We start from the raw sequence: 22,255 nt of genomic DNA, 5'->3' as shown, positions 1-22,255 counted from the left end.
ACTAACGCGTTAATCTAGGTGGCAAGATCTCTCAAAGGAAAACTACTCCCCTCACTGCAGACTTTATTTACACTAAATAGGGCTCACACCAACCCCATTTTATTGACATGTTATGCTGGCTGGTTTTACTGAGAAACAGTGCTACATATCCTGAAAAGGTTTATTTGTTTTATTCAAAATTTGTGTAAGAACCTGCCGTGGTTAACTCCCTTTTTATGATGTTCTTAAGATCTAAACTGTTAAAGGTACCTGTAGGACAGAGTTTTGGAAGAAATTATATTGTTTTAAATTTAGGGACAAAGTACATAAATTGCTCAACTCTAAATTGGATGTTATTGATGCTGGGTACACACTAGGTCAACATGTATACACACTTGCCAATTAGTCTGTCCGATGTGCCAGGCCAGGCTTGACATCTGAAATGGGCAGGCATTTAAATAGCTCGCCCAGTTGAGCAGTCAATCACCGCCAGGTCCCACAGCATGTGTACAGGCAATTGGTGGGGCCGCCCGTACACACCAGTAGATGACATATCTTTCAGATATATCAGCAATCTGCTGTGCTGCACAGATTGGATATCTGAAAGTAGTTTACAGACCTATACACACCCAGTGGTGCACTATAGATATATCGCCATATCCAGCTTAACACATGGCTAAGTTCATAGATCTACCGTACTATAAGACCTTTATAAAAGGTGTTTGGATGTAAATGATCTGTAATGAAGACAAGGTAGTGAATACTCCAGAAAATCAGTAGAGTAGGGTAATATTAACACAAAGTATTAGAAATTCCATAGCACAAGTTGTTCAATAACAAAGTCTTTTACAACTTTATTGTTCGAGGCAAATCGCTGTGGAAATACACTGCAACTTTGTGACAACAGTAACTGGAAAGGTTACAAGATGCTGCAACTTCAGCTTAGAATCAGGGGTCTTTCAAAAGACATTTCCTATTTACAAAAATAATCTTTACACTTTAAATGTCACATTTGAGGCAAAGTCCCTCATTGATAGCGTTAGTTTATACATCAGTCTCTAGATCATTGATCTCCCCTCCAACATATTAAGTGCCATATCCCTCCAACTTCCACTTAAAGTTCAGCTTGCAGTGCTTTGACGAGTCAAGTTGGCATTGCCATGTTGGATCTGGACGATGAATCCTGCATGGCTTTAGAACATCTGTTCATGTGGAAAGATTTTGCAACCGTACACTCATAAATAGTACAAATTTACATTCATGAGGAATGTTTATATATAAAAAACAAAATAAACTCAAACACTGTAAAAAAATAAAAACCCAACCCCCATTGTGAAATGCCATTTAGAATTCATCTTTGATATGTGTTGATTCCTAGAAGATAAAAATAAAAAAGAAATCTGTTATATTCATACACAGCAAAGCCAATTAAGTTACACTCTAGCTAGACAAAACTCTATAACAGACTATAAAGGTTCTAAACTAAGATTTTGCAACAAATATTTCATCACATACAAAGTGAATTCTAGGGCTACTCTGCCTTTCAGTGCAGGAGTGGGGAGAACCTAAGTCTAATTCTCATTCTAATGGGCACTCACTTGTTTGTCTGTTTCATCAGCTTCTCCCGTGTCATCACTTTCCTCTGCATCAACCTCTTCAACATCATCTGATTCTTCCTGTTCTGCTTCATCTGCAGCTTCTGGCTCTTCTTCTGGCTCCTCATCCACCTAGAAGAGGAGAAAGTTATATTGCAATATCCTAAACAGGCAGCTTCTATACCCAATACTAACAAAAAAAAAAATCATTGGCACCAGTTTATAGAACCACACTGCATAAATCACTGATAAGTTCTGGGATAACTAAGCCCCCTATAACGTGTAACACTAGCTATAAGACAGTTCTAGTGTTAGCTTCTTGTGATTTTCACTTTCTCCAGGACTGAGCCAAAATGAAAAAAAGGTTTGAACAAAGTATAAAAATGGTGTTAAATCTATTGATGTAGTGAAACCACTACACTTCCCAGTGCTAATAGTATACAAGATAGTAGCGTTCCCGCTAGGCTGTTTTAGCGTGGCACCACACCCTGCCCTATTTCTGAAGGGCAGAAAGCACCCTGCCCTCCAGCACGGAACCCAGCTGAGACAGCCTGCGGGTTCTGTCTCCACACACAGGTCAGTGTCCTGCGGGTGGTCAATACGGTGGCATAGCAGTCAACGCCGGTGAATAGATGCCAGGCGCATGAGCCCCCGGGAGTGACGAAAAAGGGACGCGTCAAACACGCCCCCTATTTGGTCAAGTGCGCCTTCGACGTGTGCAGAAGTGCCCTAGCTCTAGGTCAGTCACCCTGCCTGCTGCCGGACCTAGAGTGAACACCAAGATAGTGTAATTAGATAACACCATCTGCAAGTAAAGGGTCTAGTTAGGCCCCTGAAAGGATATGGAAAAGCTAAAATTCTTTATTTACTGCACATACTGACATCTATTGAGAATTGAATAGGATTACTTTATACCACTATGCGCAGTAAACAAAGAAGTTTAGCTTTTCAATAAAACTGGTGTGCAGCAAACAATTTACCAGAATTGTAAAAGGTAGATTATACATCTGGCATCCAATATTGGGATTTAGACTACTAAAGTACCTTTCTAAACTGTACATCTATGGTAAACGCAGTCATAGACAGTATCATATGCACTGTGCAGCCTCACAGAGCCCCCACATCAAATAATGGCAGCACGAATGGTATAGTGGTTAGTCAAAGAACTGAGATCTTAGGTTCCCACAATGGCTCAAACTGTGTTGAGTTTACGGTTTCCCTGTGCTTTTGAGAGTTTCCTCAGATAATAATAAAAAAATATATATATTTTTTTTATTTATTTGTGTTAGGGGACTATAGATTGTAAGGTCACTGGGACAGGGATTGATGAGAGTAGCCAAATATTCTCTGTAAACCACTGTGGAATAGGCGCTATATAAATATCTGGTAATAAATGAAAATTAGGTATTACCCATATAGGTAATGCCAGGCTCTTGCTGTCTGCAATGACAGCCACATCTGGCCTTTATGACCCCAGGGCAGGACACTGAAGTCCCTGTGCAGGATGAGCAATGGACCCCGCTGCCTACACTCCTCACCCATGCAGCCTGACCAGCAATACCCCCAGCGGGAAGCACAAATACTCAGATTGTGTTTATGTATTTTGCATGCCCATAGTGTCCAAAATACTAAACAAAACTAGGATCAGAACTGATCAGTCTGAGACCTCATACCAGCTGCCATTGATTCCTATGCACTGCACTAGCTTTCCATTGTGCTATACAATACATGTAGAAAGGTGTGAAATGGTAAAATTGGAATCTAGTTTTCAAATACCTACAGCTTTGCCTTCTTGGCTAGGTTACATTACCTCCACTAGCCCCTGAGCGCTACACATTCACTACATATAAATCACACTGGGGAAGGGAAGAGACATGTAACCATTCTAATTACAGATCACAGAAACTAACATGTTTGAAGACAGTGGAAGGAATAGAAAGACCTTGTACTTTTACCAAACTATGTGGAAAATGTATCAAACAATGCAAAGCTTGAAAATTGCCCATAGCAACCATTGAGGCAACATTTGCCAAGTACATTCTATAAAGTGATCGATAGAAGCAGACTTTTGCTGTGGGCAACTATTCCACTCTTCACTGCTTTATACATCAACCCCCAAGTTTTCACTGAAATAAATACACACAGGTCCTTTATAGTGCCAAGTCTAAGTACAGTATAGTGTTGGGATGTTGACGTAGGCAAGTAGTAACCATACAAAAAAAAAATAAAAAAAAAATGAATGGACAGCAAGGTAGAAGCATAAATGGAAACAACTGTTTATGCTCCACTCTTTATTACAGGTGTACATGATAATGTAAGATACTTCCATTTATACTTCCTGCTATATAGAAATAATGTAGTGTCAAGTGCAAGAACCTTTTGCAGCAAGCAGACAGCCAAGACACATCCCACCAAACTATACATGCATTGAAATTAAGTTCAGCCTTTACCTTGGCATCAAGGTCAATATTTAAGCTGAGCCGCAGCATCCTTTCAATTCGTTCCCCATATGCCTTAGTGTCTGGCAACTGATATCCTGACCGCAGAGTGGCAGTCTCAAGAAGTACAACTGCAAGGTCTGACACCGTTTGGTCATCTTCATTTTCCTTGTGGGGGTAATAAAATAAAGAGATTACCAAAATATAGCGATACCCTGGCAATATTGTTTCCACCTCAATTTGTTTACAGAAATAAAATTACTTCAAAAAAAGGTCAACTCTATACTTCTGTGGCTCAAAGACCACAACATCTGACTCTTTAAATCTTTATACTGTCCAATCTAAGCCACAGCGCTTTACACAATAAGATTATATTAATTTAGGGGCTTCAGATACCCTGTACAATGGAAAGGCCAGAAATGCATACTAGGTTTGTGCCAGGATAGGTTTCCAAAAGCTTACTCACCTTTACTCTTCTTAACATGTCCTTAATCAAAGGATGTCTAGGGTTAACTTCTAGGGTCTTCTTCTGGCTTGAGTAATAACTGAAAATTTGACACAAATTAAAATACATGTCAGAACATAATGCACAAAGTTCTGTGTCTTTGAAGAGAAGAAATTGTCAGTGAATACCCCTTTCAGACATACGACCCGGGAAATTTCCTGCTCAGATCCAGGAATTTCTCCTGTGCAAATTCACGGGTATTTGGTAGAGACCCCCCTTTCACACTAGAGTGTCTACCTGGGAAATTCCCAGGTAGACCCCTTTCAGACAAGAGCAGGGTTTTTCTGCTTACCTGCCTCTTCTCTGCAGTCTGCTCCTCCTAGCCTATCCCCTCTCTGGCTGATGATGTAATCATTCAGCAGCCAAAAGCCGGCCAATCGTAATGCATTTTTTTTTTAATTATCATTTTTTTAAACATTTTAATTCCCTGGTGGTCCAGCGGGAGTGCGGGCGGCCCGCTGTGGTACGGCCGGCCGGTGCTGGGGGTGTAGAGCAGCAGTGCTAAGCGTCCTATAGGATGCTCTGCGCTGTCAGCTCAAAGCAGCAGCGCTGAGCGTCCTGTAGAGCGCTCTGCGCTGTCAGCTACATGCAAAAGCTGCTTGGTGCTGCCCGGGAGTAGTAAATTCCTGGGTAGCACCATTCAGACAGAAGCAGGGTAATTTCCCGGGACTCAAGTCCCAGGAAAAAACCCTGGTCGATTGCAGGGGCGGCTATCCGGGAACGTGTTCCCAGGTAGGTACCTTTCACACAGACATGAGACCCGGGAATTTTGGCCGAGGCAGGCCAAAATCCCGGGAATCTCAGTATGTCTGGAAGGAGTATAAGTGATTAATGCAGATTTTTTTTTTTTTTTTTTAATTTAAGATACATACAATATTGTGCATTGCTCGGAACTCGCATATATACTTACAACACATGGGCCCCTGAGCACAGTTTGCACAGCATTCCGGGATGAGATTCTGGCAGTGATGTCCACATTACTGCATGAGGGTCCGGGGAGATTGAGGTCCATTCAGCACTTGTGGGGACAGATCATGCTTGCGTGGTTGCATGTGATGCAACCTTGCCAGATGAAGCACTTCGGGCTCCGGTCACATCACAGATGACCATGCCAGTTAAGTAGTTAATATACATATACGGAACAGTGACAGGGGGATGTAGTTTAAATACTGGCTGTCTGGATGCCAGACGGTATGTAGTGGGGTTAGGCAGTGGACAGGGAGGATTACGATACTCACCGACAGGCATCATGTACCCAACCCGTGACAAGTACTATGTACTGCATAGTATGTAGTGACTTTGGTTCTTACAAAAAGTAGAAGTTTTTCTAGCATGAAGTAGAACCTAATTTTAGCCTTGACAATTAATACTCTAGAACTCACAGCAAAATAAAAATAATTTGTACCTAGTGGAAATATCTTTTCCGGTCTGGTATGCCTGTGCTTTCATTATCCTTTCCATATTGCCAGACCACCCATACTGACTAGCAATGAGCGCACAAGGCGATTGTGTCAAACGCTGAGATAAAATGGCCTTTTCAATCTTGTGGGGAGACAAAAAAAAAGTTAACTCAGATTGCACTGGTGAAATACTGACACTTCATGTGCTAGATTTAGATTCTTTCTAAGCTTACCTGATCCTTCAAAGCCTTGTCCTTCATCCAAGTTAGAAGGGGTTCAAAGTCCTTCTCCAATGCTTCACGTGTTTCTTTTGCCTGCTCACTTTCATCAAATTTCAGTCCTTCCTTTGCAACATTCTGGAACCTCTTACCATCAAACTCTGGCAGGGCCTGTATGCAGTACTCATCCACAGGCTCTATTAAGAAAACTACTTCGTAGCCTTTCTTCAGGAGACGTTCAACAAATGGGGAAGACTCCACCTGATGACAAATGAAGTAGAAGAATGAACTTGTAAACTTCTAAAAAAAAAAAAAAAAAAAAGGTACAACTGCAGGGCATAGAGAAATCCATAACTGCGAGCCCACCTCTTTCCTGCTTGCTCCAGCCATGAAGTAGATTTTGTCTTGTTTTTCCTTCATTCTTTCCACATATTGCTCTAAGCTGGTCAGCTCTGTCTTATGATTAGAAGACTGGAATCGGAGAAGCTTGGCCAAACGTGTACGGTTAGAATGGTCTTCAATCACACCAAGCTTAACATTGGTACCAAATTCCTTCCAGAATGTGCCATTGAACTTGTCATCTGCAATTTTCTTAATCATGTCCAAAGTCTTACGTACAAGCTTCTTTCTAATAACCTAGAGGGCGAAAAATAAATAATCACTCGTTTGTAGTATTGGACTTTTACAAGAGGTGTGAGGCTCTGGTTAGTTAATGGCTAAAAGAATTAACCAAAAAACCTACCTTTAATAACTTATGCTGTTGCAGTGTTTCTCTGGATACATTCAAAGGCAGGTCATCAGAATCAACCTATAGGATGAAAAAAAAAAAAAAAAGCTGTGAACTTTATTTTTCCTGCATAAACATTTAAAGATTCACACACTGGGCAGGAGAATGTACAACTTACCACTCCCTTGACAAAGTTCAAGTATTTGGGCATCATGTCATGGAAATCATCAGTTATAAAAACTCTGCGGACAAAGAGCTATGACAAAGAATTTACAATTAGCAAAACCTAGTAAGAATCTTCTGCATTGAAGCCATGTTGAGCAGAAAAATGGTATATACCTTAATATAGTCACTCTTCTTAGAGCCATATTCATCAAACAGACCACGTGGAGCAGTGGCTGGGATAAACAAGATGGATTTGAAAGTAACCTCTCCTTCAGCAGTGAAGTGGACATGAGCCATGGGATCATCACTTTCCTGAGAACATGTACATTTTCAGGCGTTAGTACAAGTGGCAACTTTTTTAGCACATGGTAGGGGATTAGTAAATCTCAAACCATTAGGCTACGGTTATATTAATAGTGACTAAAATCAGACTGTCATGAGAGCCAAGTGACACTTGTAGATTTACCAAGCAGATATTTTAAGTTGAGCAGTTATGGTGTAATTTAGGGGTCAACTCCATTAGTAGCACATCATTAGTGGCAATGTGCCATCATGATGTATTGCTGCGCATATTTGTCCATTACCGTAGCCACTACACTACAGATTTTCCTGCGCACCTTTATGGCTAAAAGGAAAAAAGGGATACATTAAAGCGCTGATCCAGAAAGTGGTGTAGGACGCAATATGTGATGTCTTAAATTTGTCAATAGTAATGCTATACAGTACAAATACAGGCATACTGTGTTACACAGGGCAAAATGTGTTACCTTGGAAAAGGACTTGTAAAAAGCTTTGTATTCATCCTCCTCAACTTCTTTGGATGGCCTCTGCCAGATTGGCTTGATGTCATTCATGAGTTCCCAGTCCCAGATTGTTTTCTCAACCTGTATTAGGGAGAAGAGTGAAGTGATCCATTTGTATAATATAGGGAATAAATCCCTTTGAGACTGCAGTGTCTTTTAGTTGAAACACTTTAACCCTTCTGCTGGTTTGCTCACTTCTGTTCCAATGCCAAAATCTCAACACTGGCGTTACTCACATGCCAACATCAATATTACTGTGTTGGCGGCAGGGGGTTATGCAGTACACAGATTATGCTTTTTTTTTTTAATAAGCCTTCGTATTTTCAGAAAATTAACCTTTTTGCATACTCGATCAAAAAAATTATATTGAACCAAAGTGGCCAAAAAAAAAAAAAGTGGTCTTAAATTGGAAGAAAATGAACCAAAATCACTTAATTTTTGGTGTATGGTTTTAGTTATTGGTGGTGATCAGAATGCATGTACAGGCCAGTATGAAGGAGAAGGGGCACATTGTGCACTCCAACCCCCCTAACCCGCATATCTATGGAAAGCTATTTTCCACAGCACTGACTGATCTTGTTTGATGATCCAAAGAAGATAGCTACTAGAGTGTGGAGCACATCATTTGAAAAATAAGACTCTCTTCAAATACGGCTTACCACAAAGTTGCCAGTGTCATTATGGGGGGAGGCTGCACGCAATGGGCAATAACTAGTAATGGGTGCCCATGATTTTTATGGATGCCAGATAAGGAGGGGGTGTTGGGGTAAGACCTTTCCACATCCATGTACTCTGATCACCAGGCATAAGTGTTTATAGGGCATAGTTTGAAAGAGGATGCCCCAATCTTTGTCCGCATGAGGGTGAGACGGGGACTTAAAGTCCCTCCCGCTCATCTTTTAACAGTTGGCCTGACAACACTTCCTGGAACTCAATGCTGGCTGCCAGTGTTCCCAACGCTTATCCAAACTAGTGGGGAAGGCTTAAACAAAAAATAAAAATAAATAAAATAAAATCTATATACATACAAGGGCTAACAAATTCTGACAGCAGGCAACATGTCCCCCTCACTGTCCACAGTTTTAGTGTACATGCCGATGAACGCCTCTTCCTCTGTAGCTAAAGGGTTAAGCTAAACAAGTCTCTAAAACCTATTAATTGGAAAATCTAATAAAAATTAATGGTCAAATAAAAATTAATGTAGGATACAAGCAAAAAGGTGGTAGGCTTGCACATTATAAAGATTGAGCACTGAGATAAGAATCTACTGTGCTCTGTCTAAAGGAACAGACAAATAAGGCTCACCTTCTTCGTTTTGGGTTTCTTCTCTTCATCCTCTTCTTCAACAGCAGCTTCTTCATCAGTCTCTTCATCCTTCTCTTCTTTAGCTTCATCTTCATCAATGGGCTCTTCTACGGTCTCAGTCTAGGGAATTTAGAGACTATTAAGTTTACAAGACATCCACTGAACACTGCTCACACTGATGGTTTTCAAAATTATAAGTCCACAAAAACATGTTAAAGTGTTACAATCGATACACTACTGCTTACCTTACTACTCCAAACATATATAGGGAAATTAATAAACTGAGAATATTTCCGCACAAGGTTTTTAATGGTTTCCAGCTCAAGATAATCAGTTGCTTCTTCTTTCAAGACCAAGCTGTATTTATGAAGGGGGAAAAAAGAAAAAAAAAAAAAAAAAGTTACCATAATGCTTTTAACATGACAGCAGGATGATTACTCCACATCAAGTGCAAAGAATCCCAACAGATCAGGGGAATTCAGACCAAGTCCAAAAAGCCGATTCTGACAGAATTAACTTCCAAACAGGACTGATAGGCAGAGGTGTTGCAGGTACATACTGCAGGTCTGTCCAGTCAGCATCTCTACTTACAATAGAGTTCACATAATACTTTTCTTCCTCTTTCCCCAGGGAAACTTGACATGGGCCCATACAAAGTTCTGCTAGTCAGGGCAGGGAGAAAGGCTACACACAAAGCCTTATTGGAGGAATTCTATTTTAAAACTACTGTAGTCACCTGAGTGATTGGAAATACAGGGAACAATTTAAGTCATTGTTGTAGAGTGTACAGGGAAATGGGAAGGGTGGTGCACCTGAAATGGGAAGAGGTTACAGGTCAGGGGCTATTGACCTGACAAGCAGGGGTGTATCTATAATGTTGTAAGATGCACACTGGCTCCTAGGTCAAGGGGGGCGCACACTGCAAAACCTGGATCCATTTATTCAATATTTACCTCTCCGGATTACCGCGTCGGCAGTAGCCGCAGCCAGTTTCCCAGCGTTTTGCACACGCGCAGTAGGGAAATCACTGGAAGAATGGCTGCCACACCATTTCCCTGGTGACCTGCGCATGCGCAGTAGACTCTGGCACGGACTAGTGCCCAGAGTCTACTGCTGCGCTCAGTGCGCTGCCGCCCACTGCAGATGGAACCTGCACTCGGGCCCCATCTCTTAATATGCCCCTGACAAGGGTCTTCCATTAATCATTTTCTGATTTAAATAAAGCCTTGAGGATGACCCACTTACGTTATGGTTGTTCCTCTTCCTAGTGTGTCACCACGAGGATCCTCTGTCACAAAGAACTCATTTGAGTCAGACTCCCATATGTGCTGTGTGCCATTGTTGTGTTTTGATGTTACAATTACACGATCTGCAACTAGGAAGGCTGAATAGAAGCCAACTCCAAACTGGCCAATCAGCTCAGAGGTGGATTGCCCTTCTTCCTGGGCTTCTGTCAGCTTGCTCAAAAATTCACTGGTGCCAGATTTAGCAATTGTTCCCAAATTCTTGACAAGTTCGTCCTTGGTCATGCCAATGCCCGTATCAGTTATATGCAGCATGTTCTTCTCTTTATCACACTGAAATCAAAATACATACATTAAGAAACATGGGCCATTATGGTCAGGCACTGTAGTGTAATTTAAAGCACAAGGTAAATACTTTATTCAAACGTTATTCTTCTTAACATACCTTAATTTTGATTGTCAATTCTTCATTAGCAGCAAGGGCAACATCATCAGTCAAAGAAATTAACCGGATCTTATCAAGAGCATCAGAAGCATTGGAGATCAATTCTCGCAGGAAAATCTGAGAAGAAAGTTCAAAGTTTAAACTTGCCATCACTGATCATCATGCAGTTTACAGTGGCCTGTTAGAAGAGTTACCTCCTTGTTCTTGTACAGGGAATTAATAATAAGCTTCATCATTCTGTTGACTTCAGCCTGGAATGCAAACTTTTCAGATTTCTCTCTAATTTCCTTTATTTGGGCAGCGTTGAGGCCATCCAGCTGAATTGCCTCCTCTTCCCTATAACAGAAGAAGTCACAAGTGATGTCACTTGACAAACTATACAAAGTAAGACATGGATATAAAGTAAAGCTGGGTATACGCTATACGATTCGAGGACCAGAATGCTTTATTGTACACATCATGATCAGTCGTTCATCGCATCCCATCTTCGTTTCGCATGGCGGATGAGACGAGGCAATGAACATGGCGCTGTTACATGCAGTATGTAACGAAACATTGTGCAGCCGCACACCAGATCGTGCAATATGTACAATGCACGCAATGTATTGCTATTTTGCATCACTGGGTTGCACCATCATACAGTGTGTACCCAGCTTAGAACATTCCAGACAGTTCCAAACATTGGTGAAAGGAAGTTCTTAACCAACAATGTGTGTGAAAAGTGCTTAGTACTGCCTAGAAAAATGTGAATCCTTTATTCTTAAGGGGCCTATCCACTGAGTCCTGAAAGACTGAACATCTAGCGTTCAGGTCGGCGAGGTGCGGTGCCCGCACTGAACATCATTCAGTGCAGTAGTCCGACCGAGCTCTGAACATGCCGAATCCGACAAGCGTTGTCAGGTTGACGGGCATGTTCAGTAGATAGTCGGGGTTGGCAAGGACCCAGCATGCACGCGCATCGCTGGTCCTTGCCAGCTATCCATTACCAGACTTTGCGAACAACGACCAAAACCTCCTGGTTTTGGCCTGATTGTTCACAAAGTCATGTAATGGATAGGCCCCTTTAAAGTTATGGTTAACTGAAGCTAATCTAATAAGCCTGATCCAACCAACTATTGCTGAACCTTCAAATTTAATTAATCTTATATATCCCTGAAGAGCAGGAAATATTGTAATAGAATGGCCACGACTAAGGCTTAGGGAAAATGCTTTAAAATGTTAAAAGCAGTAAAAACAAAAAGAAACACCGACCTGCTTACAACTTCGTCATCTGTCCGTGAACCATCCCTGCTTTTTCCAAGGTCATCCTCCACAGTACCATCAACGTCTACTTCATCTTCAGCTCTTACAGAAGCTGCAAATATATTTAGAAGGTCAAAAAACAGTAACAATAAAAAAAAATAAAAAAAAATTTAATGATGCACATTTATTTCTCCCTGTAAATCAGAGATCCTCAACTCCACAAGTACTCCAACAGGTCATGTTTTCTGGCTTTATTTAATCATGCACAAGGCTATTTGATCTATTTTGATGGGTCAGTAATTATCCAAACTGCTTCCACAGAAAAATCCTAAAAACCACAACCTTTTGTTGTTAGTATTCGAGGTCTGGTGGTGAGAACCACTGCTGTAACTGTTTAAACACTTAAGGTGCATACACACTAGACGATATGCTCCCTGAGCGATATCGTCTAGTGTGTCCCCGGCAGGCTGTGCTCAATGTCGTTCATGACATTGAGCACAGCCGCTGAACGATATCATTAGCGATATCGTTCAGCGCCGGGCTCTCTCACCCATTCCCTGACATGCAGCAACCTGACGAGGTCGTCAGGTTGGCCTGCATGTCAGCCCGATGAACGAGGATGACGAACGACCCGCGGGAACGCGCGTCGTCGTCATCGTTCATCTTTTTTGTGTTAAAAATGGACGATAAAGTGGACGACTGAACGATAACGATATCGTTATCGTTCAGTCGTCCACTTTAATCGCCCAGTGTGTACGCACCATTAAACTGCTTAAACACCTAATTGTTCCAAAACGAAAGATAAGCATCTATGGTTTCCCATGCTAAACATTAACGGCAAGATCCAGACTGTCAGTTTTACTCTACCAGGTTAGATCATCCCCTCAATGACCATCTCCACAGAATCACCATGACAGACTCCATGGATTGCCCTGACAACATGGGTCTGTCATTTTATTAAATGTTAACCTTCTCTTTTGAACACCCCCTGTTACACACCTATGCTGCATCTGTAAGAGCCTATGCTGCACCTGCCAAGCTCCAGACTCATTTTCAAAGTTCTAGAAGTATTATTTCAAATCTGTAGAGAGAGCAAAGCCCAGCCATGAGCGCGGATGCTTTAGGAGTTGATTATTAAACATATGGCTGAATTATTCATGTAACCTGAAGCTACATCAGGCAGGGGAGTCACAGATTCGTGCTTCAGTGATTGTATACGGAGGAGAGGGGCAAACAAAAGATACATTCTGCATTTGCCCAATACTACAATCCCATCAATGCTGCAAAAGTCGATGCAAGCCAGTATAGCCCTAGCACCAATGTCAGCGACGAAGGAGGGGTGTGAGGGACACAGACGGTTACCCAGGAAGCCGCAATGACAGAGCTGCGCCCATGATGACATGTGCGGCGGCTCCGGGATAGACGGGCATATAATACCATTAACTATAGGTAGCATAAAGAGCACGGGCCGGAAGCCACACAGCCACTCCCAGCGCGGTACACCCGGTGAGCTGCCGGGTTTGAGGAAAGATCCCCCCCCCACTCCCTTTCCAGCAGCCGATGCATTTACACCGAGCAGGAAGCTTCTAGAAACAGGATGACAGGAGGTCTCTGGCCGCCCCACTGCTGCACTCACCACACGCCAAGAGGACGAGGCACAGGCCGACAGCCCAGAACTTCTGCATGGTGGCCGCACAGTTCCAGCACCGGCGTCACCCGCTTTCCACAAATAACTGCGGCTCAGCCGAATCCAAGGCTTTAATATCTGTCCCTGCCAGGCGCCGGGCGGACGCAGTTTCCTCACCAATGGCAGCCGACCACGCACACCAGCCAACCAATAAACAGCTTCCTCGCACTACGTCGCTCTGTCATAGCTGTCCAATAGGCGGCTTCCATGTACGGTGTTCAGCGCTAGGAGCGTGTCCCGCTGTGATTGGCCAGGGCTCCCCGGCCTTGCTGTCTATTGGGAAACGCCGACCCCAGCAGCAGCCGTTCTCTGTAACAGCATCCAGCTACTACAGAGGAGGGGTATAAAGCTAGCAGCAATGGGTGCCGTCATAATATCAGCAGCCACTCATATAAAAGTGTCATTAATATTACAAACAATGAATGAAGGGTCAATAGGAATCGTTCCGGGTCAGCTCCCGGGATGTTTACCATAGCTACAAAAGACCGGTGCTGTTGCTATGGGAACATGGGGCTATCAGTGTGTGACTCTCTTATGTCCATAGTCACCTTAGTAGGACAGTTCCCGAGTACGCTGAAAAGTAATAATGGTAATATCTATAGATTCTCTATCTGTTTCTGTCATATTTACCGATCTATTTCTCTTTTATATCCATCTACCCATATTGCTATATATGTCTCCTATATGTATCTATTCATGTCATATCGATTTATCTATTCATGTCATATATATTTACTTATTTATTTTATATTCATCTATCCATGTCATATTTATCACATAGTATTACTACTTTGTTATCATAAAGAAACAGTATTTCATACAGAGCTGTGCATGGAGGGTAATAAATGACAAAGGCATGGAACAAGAGGTAAAGCACCAAACGAGCTTACAATCAGAAGGCCTGATTCACTATCGCAACTGCGATTACACATGCAATCGGCCAATTGTTGTATTCTGCAATGCGTATGCTTCGCAGAGCGCAAACCGGCCACTGCGATCGCATTTAAAGACCTCTACAGACGCTGGCAGTGGGCGTCTCAGTATTTGCACTTCCGAATGCATGGATGTACACCTGTAGCGGCATTTTAGCATGAAGACACTGACGGGACTGCAGCAAAAGACACAGCCACGTCAGGCCCATAAGGAAGATAAATATACAGGTAGGCGCTACTAAGATAATAGGTTTTAACCCCTAGCTGCTGGTCACATTAGGGGTATCCCCACCCCTCTGTTACAAATTTTTTAATAAAATATGTGTCCAAGCGCTCCAGGGTAATGAGGATCGTGTTAAATGGGAGATAGTACTATCTCCCATTTAACAGGCCCATAAGGAAGCAGAATAAGAATTGTAGCTGTTTGGGGGATACAGTTTCATGGAAACAGCTGCTGTGCTAGTTACTGTACAGTAAATTAAGGTAATATCCTAGCTCCCAAATTAAGGGACGACCTCCCAAACAATTCTCATCCCAGATAGGGGTGCTTAACCTGCCTACAAGGAGCCCGGGCATGAGTGGTGACAAGCAAATTGCTTAATCGAAGGTCAGCAGGGGACGTAATGACACATAGGCCAAAGTATTGGGTGTCTGTTACGTTCTGGGTTATTTGTGGACCCGGGGTGGTAGCAGGAGCGATCACAGAAGCAGATCTGTAAATAAAACTAGGATTTTTAATAAGTGCTTGAGTAGACATATAATGTGGCAGTAAATAAAAGTCCAGGAAAATATAAATTTGCACAAGAGTTCTGTGGTGGGAGCAAAAGGGTTAATGTCCAGGTAGAAACAATTAGAGCAGTCCAGGTGTGCAGGTAGTGAAACTGAAAATAATCAAGCCAGGTTTGCAGGTAGTGAACTGAAAATAATCAAGCCAGGTTTGCAGATAGTGAACTGAAGCGCAGGATGTCAGCAGGCTCAGGCACTCAGGTATGGGCAAGGGTGATGGAGGTAGCGGGGTAGTCCAGTGGGAACTAGGAGCTGACAGGCAGACTGGCAGACAGCGAATTCACAGGAACAGGAAAGCACAGAGAACTCCCTCTCAGCTAGGCTGAGATACACGTTGCACTGGCCAAGAAGGAAGGCACTGACCCTTCCTAAATACCCCATGCCGTGCTGTTACTGGCCGGAGGGAACATGTGACTCACCAGGATTGGCCAGCCGCATCACATGGCCAGAAGGCAAGATGGCGGCGCCCATGCCAAACGGAACGGAGACGCCGCCAGGCCTCACCAGCGCAGAGTGACAACAGGGCCGCACAACAACGCGCGCAGCCAAAGCCCCCCGCCAGACACCAGCTCCGCCACCAGACAGCCCGCGCCACAACGACCTCACAGGTAACACCCGCCTAGCGCCATGCTGAAATACCCTGGCCGTGACAGTACCCCCCCCTTTTGGGGTGGTCTCAGGACACTCACCAGGCTTCTCCGGATGGGCAGAATGGAATCTCCTGATGAGCGTGGGGGCGTGGACATCACGAGCATCGGTCCAGCAACGTTCCTCTGGACCGTAACCTTTCCAGTCCAACAAATACTGAAGATGACCTCTGCGGAGACGAGAGTCCAAGATCTGGGTGACTTCAAACTCAACTCCTCTCTCTGTCTGGACTCGAGGAGAAGCAGGTAGAGCATTATGGAACTTATTCAGGACTAGGGGCTTTAATAAGGAAACATGGAAGGAATTGGGAATTTTTAGGTATGGGGGTAACTTTAAACGGTAGGCCACTGGATTAATGACTTCTGTTATGGTGAAGGGACCGATGAAGCGGGGTGCGAATTTCATAGACGGAACTCTTAGACGAAGGTTCCGAGTAGACAACCAGACCTGGTTTCCTACTTGCATGCGTGGAACTATTCTACGCTTCTTATCGGCCTGGGTCTTATAGCGAGAGGATGCCTTCAACAAATCAGTCCGTACTTGAGTCCAGATGGCAGCAAAATTCCGCACCGTGTCCTCCACGGCCGGAACATCGTAAACAGGCAGGCTTCGGAATTCGGGAACACGAGGATGAAGGCCATATACAACCTGAAATGGCGTTTGGTTAGTTGACGAGTGGTAGGAAGCATTATGTGCAAACTCAGCCCACGGCAGCAAGGCAGCCCAATTGTCCTGGGAAGATGACATAAAAATTCTTAAGAAAGTCTCTAGATCTTGATTAACTCTCTCGGTGGAGCCGTTGCTTTGTGGATGGTAGGCCGTGGAAAAGTTTAACTTCACTTGAAGAACAGAACACAAAGCCCTCCAGAATTTTGCAGTAAACTTCACACCGCGGTCAGAGACAATTTCAGCAGGAAGGCCATGTAGACGAAATATGTGTTGGACAAACAACTGTGGCAGGTCAGGGGCAGAAGGTAACTTCTTCAACGGTATATAGTGGACCATCTTAGAAAATCGGTCTATTACAACCCAGATAGTGTTGAAACCTTGAGAGACTGGCAGGTCTGTGACGAAATCCATGGAGAGATGCGTCCATGGATGTGATGGAGTAGGTAATGGAAGCAATTCCCCAGCTGGAGCTTGTCGTGATGATTTATGCTGGGCACAGGAGGAGCAGGAAGAGATAAACTCCATTATATCTGCCTTCATAGAAGGCCACCAATAGTGTCTTTTCAGGAACTCCAAGGTCTTCCGAGTGCCTGAGTGCCCTGCGAAGCGAGAGGAATGTGCCCAAGTGAGAAGCTGCTTCCTTAATTCCGGGGCCACAAATGATTTTCCCGTAGGAGGCTGAAGTTGTAATGCGGCGAAAACTCTTGATTCCAAGACAGGGGTATTGCTTTGATTTTCAGATTGATCATCACAGAGAAGAGATCTCGATAGGGCATCAGCCTTCTGATTAAGTGCTCCAGACCGGAAGGTCAGGGTGAACTGAAACCTGGCAAAGAATATTGCCCAGCGGGCCAAACGAGGACTCACACATTGGAGGTTTTTGAGAAATAGGAGATTTCTATGGTCCGTAAATACAGTAAATGGAAACTTGGCGCCTTCTAGCAAACATCTCCATTCCTTCAACGCCAACTTTACAGCTAGTAGTTCTTGCTCACCTATGGCATAGTTCCTTTCGGCAGGAGAGAATTTTTTAGAAAAGAACCCACACGGATGGACTCGGTTGTCCTCATAACATTGAGACAAGACTGCTCCCACAGCTTCAGATGATGCGTCTACTTCCAACAAAAAATGCCGGTCCAGATCGGGTTGTCGAAGAACTGGTGCTGAGATAAAGGCCTGTTTTAGAAGATGAAAGGCAGACTCTGCCTCAGGTGACCATTGGGCAGGATTAGCACCTTTGCGAGTCAAGGCTGTAATGGGAGCCAGCAGTGTAGAAAATCCCTTAATGAAGCGTCTATAATAATTTGCGAAGCCCAACAATCTCTGGATGGCCTTCAGTGTTTGAGGTCGGGTCCAATCCAGAATTGCCTGTACCTTCTTGGGGTCCATTTCTAAACTGGAGCCAGATATTACATAGCCGAGAAAAGGTACACTGGGCACTCCAAAGACGCACTTCTCCAGTTTGCAGTAAAGGTGGTTTTCTCTCAAATGGGTCAAAACTTCTTTAACATGTTCTTGATGTTTAGCCACAGAGGGTGAAAAAATCAGTATGTCATCCAGATAGACAACAACCGAAACATATAACAGATCCCGGAAAATCTCATTAACGAAACTTTGAAAGACAGCAGGGGCGTTACACAATCCAAAAGGCATTACTAAATACTCGAAATGTCCATCTCTGGTATTAAAAGCGGTCTTCCATTCATCGCCAGCTCGGATACGAATGAGGTTGTAAGCCCCTCTTAGATCTAATTTCGAAAAAATGACAGAGCCCTTGACCCTATCAAACAACTCAGTAATCAGGGGAAGAGGGTATCGATTCTTTACAGTAATGTCATTAAGGCCTCGATAATCGATACATGGTCTTAGACCACCGTCCTTCTTGCCAACGAAGAAAAACCCAGCTCCGGCAGGTGAAGTAGAGGGGCGATTGAACCCCTTTGCCAGGTTGTCCCGGATGTATTCGGTCATGGCTTGAGTCTCAGGCAAGGACAGCGGATAGGTACGACCACGAGGTGGTATCTTATCAGCTATCAATTCAATTGGACAGTCCCATTCCCTACGAGGGGGTAAGATATTTGCTTGTTGTTCAGAGAAAACGTCGGCGAACATCTGATATTCCTTGGGAATGGCAGAAGAAACTAATGGAACTGTCTTTCTCACAGGTCGAATATTTGGAAGACAGGATTTCTGACAGTCCATACCCCATGACAGAATTTGCATAGAACTCCAATCAATCCTGGGATTATGTTGACGTAACCAGGGTAGACCAAGAACAATTTCTTGAGAGGCCTCTGTTATCACCAGGAATTTTAAGGACTCAGAATGAAGTGCCCCAATTCGGACCAATACTGGTTGAGTCTCTTTGGTGACTATCCCGTTAGTTAGAGGGCGTCCGTCTATAGAGGTCAGAGAGATGGCATGGTTGAGAGACAAACAAGGAATCTGAAATTTATCTATGAAACTAGACGTTATGAAATTTCCGGCTGCTCCCGAGTCGAGTAGAGCAGTAGCAAAGACAGGTTTGGGTTTAAGATCCAAGGCTAGGGTAATCGTGAAATCTTTAATTTTTGGAGACGGGTTCATAACTCCTAACTTGATGTCTCCAGGGTCAGTTAGGATTTGGCATTTCCCGGTTTACGGGGGCAGGAGATCAGCAGGTGACCGGACTCTCCGCAGTACAGACAGAGGTTCTTTTGCATTCTTCTCTGACGTTCTTTAGAGAGGTGTGTATGATTCACCTGCATAGGCTCCTCTTCAGTAGGGGAAGGAATGGGATGGGTAGAAATGGAGGGGGTAAATGACCTTTGCCGGTCAGTTCTGTTTTTTTCAGCCTGACATTCCCTGAAGCGTAGGTCAACTTTGATACACAACGAAATCATGTCATTCAGATTAGTAGGAAGCTCTCGAGTGACTAGATCGTCCTTTAGTCGGTCTGACAACCCATGCCAGAAGGTCGAGGTGAGGGCTTCCTCATTCCATTTGAGCTCCGATGCTAAAATTTGAAATTGCACGGCATATTGACTGACAGGACGGACCCCTTGTCTCAGTGTCATGATGTTTGATGATGCTGATACAGTACGCCCAGGTTCATCGAAAATCCTCCTGAGGGATGACACAAAGCCTGCGTAATTATCCAGCAGCGGATCTGAGCGCTCCCAGAGTGGGGAAGCCCATTCCAAGGCCTGGCCGGATAACAGAGAGACTATATAAGCCACTTTAGTTCTTGCAGTTAGAAAGTTGTCAGGCTGCAGGGTAAAATGTATGTTACACTGATTTAGGAATCCTCGGCAGAGTTTAGGATTGCCGTCAAATTTATTTGGTAAAGGAAGACGTAAGCGGGGAGATGATCTGCCTCCTGTATTCCCAAACGCTGATGCGGATGTAGTTGCTGGTACTTCAGGGGTAGAAAAGGAAGTTTGCAAACTATCCTGTCGCTTGGACATCTCTTGCAGAAATGTAGCCATCTGATGCTGCATGTTTTCCATATTTTCTAATCGACCAGAAATGCACCTGAACAAATCCACTCCTGACTCCTGATCCGTGGCTGGCTCCATGGGGCCAGTGCAAACTGTTACGTTCTGGGTTATTTGTGGACCCGGGGTGGTAGCAGGAGCGATCACAGAAGCAGATCTGTAAATAAAACTAGGATTTTTAATAAGTGCTTGAGTAGACATATAATGTGGCAGTAAATAAAAGTCCAGGAAAATATAAATGTGCACAAGAGTTCTGTGGTGGGAGCAAAAGGGTTAATGTCCAGGTAGAAACAATTAGAGCAGTCCAGGTGTGCAGGTAGTGAAACTGAAAATAATCAAGCCAGGTTTGCAGGTAGTGAACTGAAAATAATCAAGCCAGGTTTGCAGATAGTGAACTGAAGCGCAGGATGTCAGCAGGCTCAGGCACTCAGGTATGGGCAAGGGTGATGGAGGTAGCGGGGTAGTCCAGTGGGAACTAGGAGCTGACAGGCAGACTGGCAGACAGCGAATTCACAGGAACAGGAAAGCACAGAGAACTCCCTCTCAGCTAGGCTGAGATACACGTTGCACTGGCCAAGAAGGAAGGCACTGACCCTTCCTAAATACCCCATGCCGTGCTGTTACTGGCCGGAGGGAACATGTGACTCACCAGGATTGGCCAGCCGCATCACATGGCCAGAAGGCAAGATGGCGGCGCCCATGCCAAACGGAACGGAGACCCCGCCAGGCCTCACCAGCGCAGAGTGACAACAGGGCCGCACAACAACGTGCGCAGCCAAAGCCCCCCGCCAGACACCAGCTCCGCCACCAGACAGCCCGCGCCACAACGACCTCACAGGTAACACCCGCCTAGCGCCATGCTGAAATACCCTGGCCGTGACACTGTCATTGGAAGGTTCTGTATTTACTAGAATTTAGGACCCATCATTTGCTGCTTCGCTAGTTTACCTGGTAATGCATGGGCTTGTCTCTCTCTCTCTCCTTATTCCTCCTATCTCTTTCCCTATGTATTCCTTCATTTACATGCCATCACAAGCCAGAGTCTTCTCTCTTTCCTCTACAGGAACTGCTAATACTACGGGCTGTGATTTGCTTTCCCGCCAACTGCCACCCCTCGTGGGTGTGGAGGCTCAGTATAAGGCTGTTATTACCCCGATTCCCTTTGTATTTTGGACCGTGCGTTATGGACGGGTTGCAACTTACCTCTCAGTGCATACTGCTTATGGGGGAGGGTTTCTGTTCTGTACATCTATACACCATTGGAGGGTGGAGAGAGGCTATGGGGGTCATTCAGACCCGCTCGCGAGCAAATGACACTCGCAAGCGGGTCGATGTTTGCCGCATGCGCACGACGGAGGGAGCGACGAGAAATACGTCGCTCGGGGTCTCGCACCAAAGGGGGCGTGCTGTTGATGGTGAGTGACAGCACGCCCCCTTTGGTGGGCGTGCCGGGGGCGTGGCGGCCAGACGGAGGCCCCCGGCCAAAATCACTCCTGGGCTTGCGGCAGCGAGACCCTACCACAGGGTCTCGTCGCAAGCCCGATGGTCGCGATAGTCAAAGACCATCTCGACCATCTTTTTGGCCGCTCGCATATGCTGTGGGTGGTTACCCACAGCTATGCGAGCGGCCAGGAGGCCGCTCCATTTTCAGTTAGGAGGGCACTGATTCAGAGCGAGTGCTCTTGTCAGAGCGTTCAGCTCTGAATCAGGCCCTATGTCAGTTAATCAGGCAACTAGTAAGAGCTGTGAGGGGAGGGAGGAGGGTGTTGATTCCCTCCAGCTCTCACTATGCTTGCACCAGACACAAATTCATATTATATTATAGATTTACTGCCCTATGCAGAATACTAATTATGAAAGGTACATTTACCAAGATGTCAAAATGCAGACCCAGAGTGCAGATTATATTTCGGGACGGGATGTCTGTTTCAGAAGGATCTTTTCCACTTAGCATGGAGTGAGTGTAAGTCCAGATACTAATGATGACCATT

General features: G+C 44.4%; 1 protein-coding gene across 1 annotated transcript; it reads right to left on the bottom strand.

Annotated features, from left to right (window-relative positions):
- Positions 1–805: 805 nt before the first annotated feature.
- HSP90B1 (heat shock protein 90 beta family member 1) lies at positions 806–13,892 on the bottom strand. Its single transcript, XM_088454338.1, has 18 exons — positions 13,703–13,892; positions 12,076–12,178; positions 11,019–11,160; positions 10,825–10,941; positions 10,381–10,712; positions 9,381–9,492; positions 9,136–9,255; positions 7,795–7,911; positions 7,202–7,339; positions 7,041–7,118; positions 6,878–6,943; positions 6,502–6,771; positions 6,151–6,396; positions 5,923–6,059; positions 4,479–4,557; positions 4,025–4,180; positions 1,578–1,706; positions 806–1,353 (listed from the first exon to the last, which is right to left on the bottom strand). The coding sequence occupies exons 1-18, from the start codon at positions 13,749–13,751 to the stop codon at positions 1,324–1,326; spliced, it is 2,421 nt and encodes an 806-aa protein (XP_088310464.1). The 5' UTR covers positions 13,752–13,892; the 3' UTR covers positions 806–1,323.
- Positions 13,893–22,255: the final 8,363 nt, after the last annotated feature.

Source organism: Taudactylus pleione, unplaced genomic scaffold (assembly GCF_031769625.1).
Source record: "Taudactylus pleione unplaced genomic scaffold, aTauple2 ptg000040l, whole genome shotgun sequence".
Classification (NCBI taxonomy): domain Eukaryota; kingdom Metazoa; phylum Chordata; class Amphibia; order Anura; family Myobatrachidae; genus Taudactylus; species Taudactylus pleione.
Note: the sequence above shows the minus strand (reverse complement) of the source record. Positions and strands in the feature narration are given on the sequence as shown.